The 9727-nt window shown below is 48.4% G+C and overlaps 1 protein-coding gene across 1 annotated transcript; it reads left to right on the top strand.

The window, feature by feature from the left end:
* Positions 1-3495: 3495 nt before the first annotated feature.
* On the top strand, positions 3496-5902 carry LOC113476916 (C-C chemokine receptor type 8-like). The gene is made up of 2 exons (XM_026842918.1): positions 3496-3554; positions 4823-5902. Exons 1-2 carry the CDS (start codon positions 3501-3503, stop codon positions 5900-5902), a joined length of 1134 nt encoding a protein of 377 aa, XP_026698719.1. The 5' UTR covers positions 3496-3500.
* The last annotated feature ends 3825 nt before the right edge of the window (positions 5903-9727 follow it).

Raw genomic sequence — 9727 nt, 5'->3', positions numbered from 1 at the left:
CTTTGCTCTCAGCCCAGTTAAATACCTGCGTGTTAGGGAACAAGACCCATTTCCTCCATCCTGTCACATAGGAAAGGTGCTACCTTCTGGCAAATGGTTTGCAAGCGCTTCTTGACACATGCATCTCTTTACCATGCTGGGTGCTCTGGTCAAGGCTGGTGCTGAGTCAGACAAAAGGGACAATCAATATTTTGCAGCGTCCTGGTAGTCTGTGTTCGACCGTGGCTGTGTTCTTCCTTTCTATCCATCGCTGTGCTCATCCTTACATGCTGCACACATATTCATGCCTTGAGGTCAGGTTTTCTTCTGGAGCTCCGTTCAGAACAAGCCTTTTATTTCTATCACTTGCTCACCAGTGAGAGCCAGTGGCCACTGTGCTCAGGGCAGGATGGGGAGTGAGGGGCTTGTTCTGTCCTTGAAAGACTTACACAGGAAGAGAAGTAGGCAGGGAAGAAAATGGCACCTGCCAGTTTCTGACAGACCCCTAGACACCATCCTCCTCCTCCTCTCTGTCTGACACTGCTCTTTGAAAGCGGGGGAGGGACACTGGCCACCTTCCCACCAGGGCTGGTGGCCAATTTCCAGGGTTCCTGGGCTCCCCTCAGACAGGGCACAGCCAGTGTCTCCCGACAGGGGCGTTTGGCCTTGTCTCCCCCCTGCACACGAGGTGCCAGCAGCCTGTGCCACTGCTGTCACTGATGCCTGTTGGCCTCTCGTCTCCTCTGGCCAGCTCTTCCCCTGTAGAAAGAGCCTGGGGGGAGCTCGGTGAGCTGCAAGCAGAGGTGCCCTTTGGCGTCTCTGCCCAGTGACAAAGCCTGACCCCAGGACGATTGTGAACCACTCGTGCCCTGGGTCCAGGGAGCAGAGGTGGCTCCAAGGGTGCTTTGTGCAGCCAGTGCAGGCACCAGAGGATGTCCTGCCACAAGCTCTGTGCAAAGGCTGCAAGCAGCCTGCTCCTCCCTCGCTCAGGCTCACTGGAGCGCCTCTCACGAGCATGAAAGGTGTGGTGTGAGTGTCCCAGGTGTCACCCTTTGACCCAGCTACCATGCGGGTGGCTTGTGAGCCTCTGTTCCTGCTGCACTGGGAGAAGCCTGGGCATCTCACAGCTCCCCAGCAGTCTTGGTGCTGCTGGGGCTGCTTGTTCCTTGTGCTTGGGCAGCCTTTCACCTCGACTTAGGAGGTGAGAGGTACAGAACTGCCAAATTCCTGTTGAGAGGAGGTTGCTACCTGTTTTTCCACGTTGTAAAATTCCTGATTATATTCTCTGCCACCAACACTGACACAGATGTGAGTGCTGTTTTAAACCTGCACATGGATAATGGAGATACTGCTTCAACACTGCCAGTAACTCCTGACAAAGGAGTTTGTTTCTGGTTTCAGTTTCTGGTTTCAGGTATTGCAGGAGTTAATATCCAGCAGAGCTTGGCTGTCAATCAGACTACCATATACATATGGTTTGACTCACATATAGAACTTTGATCCAGTATTACACTTTCCACCACAGCCAAAGCAAGCCACCCACCGCCACATGCGCAATAGTTGCAGATTCTCTTGGTTCACAGAGATTTATCCCTCTGCCTTTGGAGCAATGGTGAATGAAGGTGCACATTCAGAGGGTCTGAGAGAGACAATAGGCCCTTCCACGTGGGAATCTCTAGCAGCACATCTATGGATTGACACCCAGTGGGGTAGTTTGCTCAAAAACAAAATTAAAAGGTGATGTGACTTGCCTGAATTACAGTAGTAGCACCCATCTATGTTGAGGAGCAGCAGTATTTAAGGAGATAACACACACTTGGAATGCTGCCCATTGCTCAGTAGTGCTGCTCTTTCCCATTGTTGTATTTAAGGTAATGAATTGATTTGGTAAGAGATTAATCCCCTTGCGTTCTAGTCAGTCCTCAGAGATTAGAGGGATTAGGGGTGGCTGGATTTATCTCTTAATAGGTATGCCAATTACTGCCGTAACTATAGGTCTGACACCAGATGCACAAACAGCCCACATGCTGTAGGTCCAGGTGTACTCAAGAGAAGCAGTCAGGTTCATGAATAGTATCATTTATTCTTATGCAACATCTGCAGATTCTTTGAGATTGCCTATGATAAATGCACAAACTGAAGGTTGGCTATATAGCACTACACACAAAAATTATTGCAATCACACACACTTAATTTTCAGGAAATCACCTCACATAGCCGAGGACCCAAATCTTACCAAAAGGCATCCCTTTGGGGTGTACATGTGTGAGTGGGTGGGACTGTGGTCAAGCCATTGTTTCTTGAGTAACGACACAGCACATTCCTTGGTGCAAGTTGTGCACTGTTTTTGTGGGAAAAGGAAGAATGAGAGATAAGGTCTGGATTGTTCTGCAAAACAGTCCTTGAGAGAAGAGAAAGAGCAGGAGATAAATCTTCATAGTTGCGTCAAATATTCCTTGAGAAAAGTGGAAGAACACGACCGCATGATCTCCACCTCACTTTGCATTGCTTCTTGGTGCCAACAGCAACACAAATCACTGGATCTCCATCCCATCCTGTGTTTGTTCTGGGCACCATGCGTTAAGGAAATGTGTAATTTTCAGGGGTTTTGTTGTTTTTCTTTTCCCACACTTCCAACACCCACATATCTTGTGTTGGGGGAGAGGTTGGAGACAGCTGTGGGATGAAAACCATGTTGGGTCAGGATGAGGCCCCAGAAGGTACTTGGCAGAGTCAGTGGAAATCCAGTGCTGTTCAGGGCTTTACTTCAGCATTAGTCTGCGTCCTGCAGGGTGCATGTTTCAGGAAGGAATGGTGGTATGGACCTGGCAATATTAGGTTTACAGTTGGACTCAATGATCTTAACAATCTTTTCCAGTCTGAATGATTCTATCATTCTATAATCAGTTCCCTTGAGTATTTTTGTCTGTGTGTGTGAAAGGCACCTTCCAAGGAAAAATGTTAAACATGGTGTCCTTTGCTATGGCTGACTATTAGCAGCATTTTACCATTCCCCCCAGACATCTTTACCAAAAATCATTGGAGCAAAGGAGAGTCAGTGCTGTTTCCTCTCTCCCAGCCATGGGGACTGCGAAGTGGGGATGACAGGTGGCATGGGGGCACCCAGGTGAGGGATGGAAGCTTTTCACAGAGATGTGAGGGAAATTGCAGATCTCTTCCATTGACGTTCATATAAATGTTCAAAGTGAAAAAAACCTACTGATTATTCAGAGGAAAACCTGACACATTTCCGTTTTTCTAAGAAGTGTCAAGTGACAGGCTGAACTCTTTGGCTTGGGGTTTTATACATCTTGAATGTAACACCTCACACAGAGAAAAAGGCATTTTATGACTGTGCACTGATACTGTGAGGACCTTGCCTGTGACTTGGCACTGCAACATAAGCTAAGGTAAGTACTGCTGTCATACATGTGAAGGTATCCCTGCTTCTTAAAAACCCGTGATATAAAGACTTTTTTTTTTTTTTTTTTTTTGCATTCTTTCAGACTTAGTGTTGGATTATGGAGGGGAACTTGACATACCTGCCAGGCAGAGATGGCTCCAAGGATATATTGGTGAGTAAATCCCCACTGAGCTGCTGCCCTGCAAGCTGAGGCCAGTAGCATATCTGAGGGGTACAGTTTTGCCTAGAGGGACACAGAGTTCTGGTAGGGACCACAGGAGTTTAGAAGAAATCAGTCTGATTGTTGTTGTCTGAAAAAAAATCACTGAGTGAAAATACCTTTGGCTGATGAGACTCTGCTTGTGGAAGAAGGCTGTCCTCAAGGGCAGGGGTAGTGCTAGGAGTGTCCTATGGAGGACATCCTGACCAGGAGATGTGCTGTCACCCATCTTCTTTAGTTTTTTGCTGTCACAGATGCTGCCCAGGGATGTGGTGGTGGCTGCTGGGGGCGGGGGGGAGTGGCTGCAAGGGGCCGGAGAGAAGGGAAGGGGGATGTTGCTGCTGCTGGTGCATTCTGACGGGTGCCAGGAAAGCAGAGCCACTGGTGTTGAAAGGAAAACCAGCCATCCCTGTTCGCAGAGTAAAGTCTTGATGGATGTGAGCTGCTGCTGGCAGCAGTTTGTGCTGGCACAGGCTGAGGGCAAAGCAGCTGCTGGGGAGGAGGGAGGAAAGGGCAGAAAGCCCTATCAGCAATTTGGCAAGTTGCCTCTTGGGCCAGAGCTGCCACCGCTGATCTCACCTGGGGTGGAGAGAGTGTGCAATGTGCAGCACCCAGTGGTGACCTGTACATGCTGATGTCTTTACAGCTGAAAACCTGCTTGAACTGTGTGGGAATCCTCTGCAAAAGTAACTTGCCCCATGAAAGGCTATTGCTGGCACTCGGCTGGATATGCAGTTTTTAGGACATGAGCATTTACATGTCAGTTCCTCTCTGAGTCCTGCTCCCTTTCTCCTTTCTGAAGGAAATGTGAAATAGTACCCAAAAACCTATGTCAGGGGCTCTCAGCCCCTTGGCCATGTCCATTTGGTTGCTGGTTTGGGGATGCTCCCTGTTGCTGGTCCTGGTGCCCCACCAGGACTGTAGGCACAGGGTAGGGCACCCTACATGGAGCCAGAGAGGACATACTGGTAACCTCTGGTTTACCACCACAGCTGCGTTTTCCTTGATCTCCTCTGCCCCTCTGGTGCAAGAACCTCATCCCAGATCTTGCAGGGGAGGACTAGTCACTCATCTTCATTCATCATTTGCATCCTCCAACACAGCTGGGGCACAGCTGTTTTGTCCTCATGTGGCTTGGTGTGTGCTGACTTGTACCTAGTATATCTACTAAGAGGGTAATTTGGGATTTGGGCCTCATGAACTTCATTGTCCTTGAACAGGTGGGTTACACAGCACCAATATCTAACTCCTCTGCAGCCTACGAATATGCCTTCTTCTACCCAGAACTGGACATGAACTGTGATCTTGAAAATATTCCAGCGTTTGCATCTACCTTTTTTCCGGTGCTGTACTCCCTACTGTTCGTGACTGGCCTTGTGGGAAATGCTTTGGTTGTTTGGGTCCTAACAGTCTTCAAGAAAGTCAGGGCCATGACTGACGTGTACCTGCTGAACCTCTCCATCTCTGACCTTCTCTTTGTTTTCTCCCTCCCCTTCTTGGTTCAGTACTCCATCGTGAACCAGTGGACTTTTGGAAATGTGATGTGTAAAATCATCAGCTCAGCTTACTTCATTGGTTTCTACAGCAGCACCTTCTTCATAACCATCATGAGCATTGACAGGTACTTGGCCATTGTCCATTCTGTCTACGCTCTACGAGTCCGGACGACTGCCCATGGGGTTATCATCAGCCTAGTTCTCTGGGTAATTGCGATTTTAGCATCAGCACCAGAGTTAATTTTTTTCCAGGAAATGAATTACAATAACGAGACTAAGTGCATCCCTCACTATCCTGACAATAACAATGGCTGGAAGACTTTCAGTAATTTTGAAGTCAATGTCCTGGGGTGGCTGGTCCCTGTTGGTGTCTTCATTTTCTGTTACCACAGCATCTTGAAAAACCTGCAGAAGTGCCATACTCAGAATAAGTACAAAGCAATGAAACTGGTTTTTATTGTCGTCATTGTGTTCTTTCTCTTCTGGACCCCTGTCAACATTGTGCTTTTTCTGGACTCTCTGAGGAACATGTACATCATTGATGACTGCCAGACAAGCCAAAGGCTAGACCTAGCCATGGAGCTGGCTGAGGCACTCTCCTTCGTCCACTGCTGCCTCAACCCGGTCATCTATGCCTTCGTGGGTGAGAAGTTCAAGAAGCATCTCCGTGAAGCTTTCAGAAAATACACACATTTTCTGTTGATCTGCAAAGACTACAGTGCTTTCGATGGGCACAGCCTGGACAAGCACTCCTCTCTGCATGTGACATCCTCACAGTCGTCTTTTGTTGGCGCTGTCTTGTAGAGCTACAAGTCAAAAACTTTCATCCTGAAGAGGTGACCTGAAGTTGAGAAATCCTTACAGCAGGGCATCCACAGGGATGCACTGTTTGGGCAGCTTTTCAAGGCAGGAAAAGTGGAAGCAGCTGCTTGAGCTTACTTTTATCACGACTGCCTTTCAGGCTCTTACTTTTTAGCTCCTTTTTTAGCATCTTCCTCCCTTTCCCTTGGCATGTCCTGCCCTGCCTGCTTTGTGAAAGGGAGGTTGAAATTATCAGCAGACTCCTGCACTGTCTGAGTGTTCTGGGTTTGTGTGGCAGGGTTTCTAGTAGCAGAGGAAGGGGCTAGAGCAGTGGCCCCCTGTCAGAAGCTTCTAGAAGCTCCCCCAGCACCAAGTTGGACCTGCCTCTAGCCAAGGCCAAGCCAATTAGCAATGGTGGCCACACCCTTGCAAGAACATATTTCAGAAGGGAAACCTGAGAGGGGGGACGCTTTGAGGATGGGTTCCAAGGAGGACACCTATGTGAACTCTGAGGTTAGTGGAAGGAAGGAGGAGGAAGGGGAACAGGTGCACCAGAGCAGAGCCCCCCTGTATCCTGTGATGAGATGTCAGGGCCACCCTCCTGACACCCATGGAGGCCACTGGCAGAGCAGAGATTTGCCTGCAGCCTGTGGAGGAACCCCAGGACTCTGTGAGAAGAAGCAGCCCCCGCAGTGGTAGTTTGGTGCTGGGAGGATTGCAACATGTGGGGGTGACCTACACCAGAGCACCTCGAGAAGAATGCATCCCGTGGGGAGGACTCACTGCAGAGAGAGTTTGTGAAAGACTGTCTCCTGTGAGAGGGACGCCATATAGAGCAGGGGGAAGAATGCAGAAGACTGATTCCTCCCCTACCTTGCAGGAAGAAGCAACGGATTGACTGCACTGCCCACTCCCTGCCCCTGTGCTGCTGTGGGAGGGGGTAGGAGCCTGGGAAGAAGTGGGGGGAGGTGTTTTAAGATGGTAACACTTCTCACCGTCCCATTCTGTCTGTTAAGTGTTGGTTTTCTTAATGTTTGAATTAAAGTGATGTCCTTGTTTCCCTCCCCTAAAGAGACTGTCTTTTGCCTATGACTGTTAATGGGTGAGCGACCCCTCTCTTTCCTTATCTCAATTTCTGAACCTTTTGATTAATTTTCTCCTTCCAAGAACTTGGGGGGGTGGGGGGGGGAAGGAGTGAGTGAACAGCTGCATGGTGCTCTGTTGTCCTCTGGGCCTAAACCACAAGACCGCGCAGCATGGAGAGGTGCCTTATAAACATTTCTTCTGCTGCCTCAGATTCAGTACTGAAAGGAACTGTTTATGTTTCTGAATTTGAGACACTTGGCCACTCCATCCCTCATCTCAAGCAGAGTGGATTGGCTTCATAGGCAGGGATGAGGCTCACAGCAGGAGTGGGAACCTGCTCTTTGGAGGGAAATGGTGCCCAAGTTTAAGGTGTCATGCCAGAGCCTGTCTCCCAGTTGACAGATCTGAATGAGGCTTCCAGCACAGAATGAGCTTAGTGAGAAAATAATTAGATAAGCAACAAAGAAATAAATGATATGCATGTGTTTGTTGAAATCAACATGGAGGAATATCTAGGTAAAATCCTGACTCCCCATTTGCTGCCAGGGCCTGCAGCTCCTGGGCTGGAAGGTTTTGGAAGTTGCAGTCTGGAAGAGACACTGTGGGTGTCAAGGAAAAACCCTTATGGGAATGAATGAGTGCCCTAGGGATGAGTGGAGAAATAGTTACCAGCAAAAAAAGGCTGAAGAGTGGAAAAAAGTACTGGGTGTGAGCTGAGAGAGCAGTAAGAGTCATACGTAAAAGCTCCCTGTGGACCCGCTGGCTGGTAAGTCACAGGCCAGGGCAGTGGGTGCTCTCAGCAGAGCCCTGACCCTGGCCAAGGGGCTGGTCGTTCTGCAGGTGCCTGAAGCAGGATGGAGAGGGACACAAACAGGGGTAACACCAAGCATCCTGTAACTCAGGTGGTATCTCAAGCGGATGGCACTGGATAGTTTGAGTAGCTAGAGGCTCCAGAGATGCCTAAAACCCAGACGACACTCACACTGCCCCATGGGGGAACTTTTTGAACACTTTAAGTAACTGATGTGCCGGTACGGTCACTGCTCTTGAGCATACAACTGGGGTTGACCTCCCAGTTACTGTTCCAACTTGGTAATTGTGAATGACTGATTTATATGTGAATTGTTACCCATGCATAGACATAAAGACCTACATATACATACATATACATACATATACATACATATAGACACATGCACATGTGTGTATTTATGCACAAATACATACACATACATATACATGCATCTATCTATATAGAATATCTTTTTTATGTGTGCTATCAATGTGTATTAATAGATAAATGCAATGGTGTTCTGAAGCTTTTAGTCCTGATCTATTTCTCCCTACAAGATATCACCATATTTGAAGTTTTATAATAAAGATACTGCATGCAGTGTAATTGCACAATCCTTGCACCTGAGGGAACCTACATCATCATTAATTATTTCAGCTTGTGCATTTTCTTCTGTCTTGGGCAGTTCTACAAACGTTACAGTCCCTCCAGCTGCCTTTTTTTCTCCCTCATCTCGCTCATTCTCTCTTTCTTTCTCCTCCCCTGGGAAAAAAGAAGTGGAGAGTAGATTACCTTTTATTCTAGAAATCTAATTTCCCATAAAAGTCTGCCCTTGTAGTATTTCCACACATACTGGGTACCCTTGGGTTTACTTCCTAGAGCAGAGCAGAACAAAATAGAAAACACAGTTCTTTTAAACCACTGACCTTCTTTGGATAGGATTTACTATTTTAATGTGCACTCGTATCTCCATTCTGCAAGGTACAATCTTTTGCAAGAATGGGCCAGTAACAGAAAGTGTGTAAGAAATACATGCTGCTTCATGAGGGCCATGACACACATTCTCCAAATTTTAAAGCAAAGAATGTGACCAGAGGAAAAGGTACAGCTCCTGCCTTACCACTCTCAGGCATCCAGGCTTTGCTTGTATATGCAAACACCAGATGCTCTGGAAGAGGATCCACAAACACGCAGGACAAAGCCAAAGGGTGGTGAGCAGGCGGACAGCACCAGCTATCTCCCCTGCAGATTCACTGCGGGATCCCTCTACATCAGACCTCACTCAGCTGAAGCACCAAGACGTGGGAACAATTTCTGCAGCCCTGCAGCCCTGTCCTGCAGCCCTCATGTAAGCGCTTTGGGACAGGTGCTGGAGCCCATTTGCCCAAGCCTTTTCCTGCTACTGCTGAGCATCTATCTCTTCTAGAGGATATCTCCCTCTTTCCAGAGGTTTTATTGATTGATGTTGTGTAGCTGTTGGAGTGAGGCTGGGACCCAGGGCTTCCCCCCCAACAAGGGCTGTAACCCTGCGGCATGAGGGTAGCATAAACGTGCAGAGCCTTCTTTGCAGTCTTTCACTTCTCTAGTTCTCGCCAGAGACTAAAGAGCATCTTCCCCCTGCTGCTGTCTCAGCAGCTCTTGCAAACCCTTCCAGCGAGGAGATGGGAGACGCTTTCTGCAGCTCAAAGCATTTCCTGCCAGAGGCAGCTGCCTTCCTCCATCGCAGCAGCAGCAACACCAGGAGCCCCGAGCTGGACCTGACCTCAGCTTCTCCTCACAGCCTAACTGCTTTGAGCTTCTACTGCTGCCTTCCTGTGCAAAGGGAGGAGGTGAGACCTGAAGGGAATGATCCACCTGATTCGGAGAGAACTCCGAGAGAGAGTCAGATAATCGAAGGAGACCTGTGGGAACTCATGAAGCGCGGGTTGGAAAAGAAAGGACAAGACACA

The sequence above is a fragment of the Athene cunicularia genome (genome assembly GCF_003259725.1).
Source record: "Athene cunicularia isolate RWA chromosome 2 unlocalized genomic scaffold, athCun1 chr2_part1, whole genome shotgun sequence".
Taxonomy (NCBI): domain Eukaryota; kingdom Metazoa; phylum Chordata; class Aves; order Strigiformes; family Strigidae; genus Athene; species Athene cunicularia.
The sequence above is the reverse complement of the archived record's forward strand: the minus strand, read 5'-3'. Positions and strand labels throughout refer to the sequence as shown.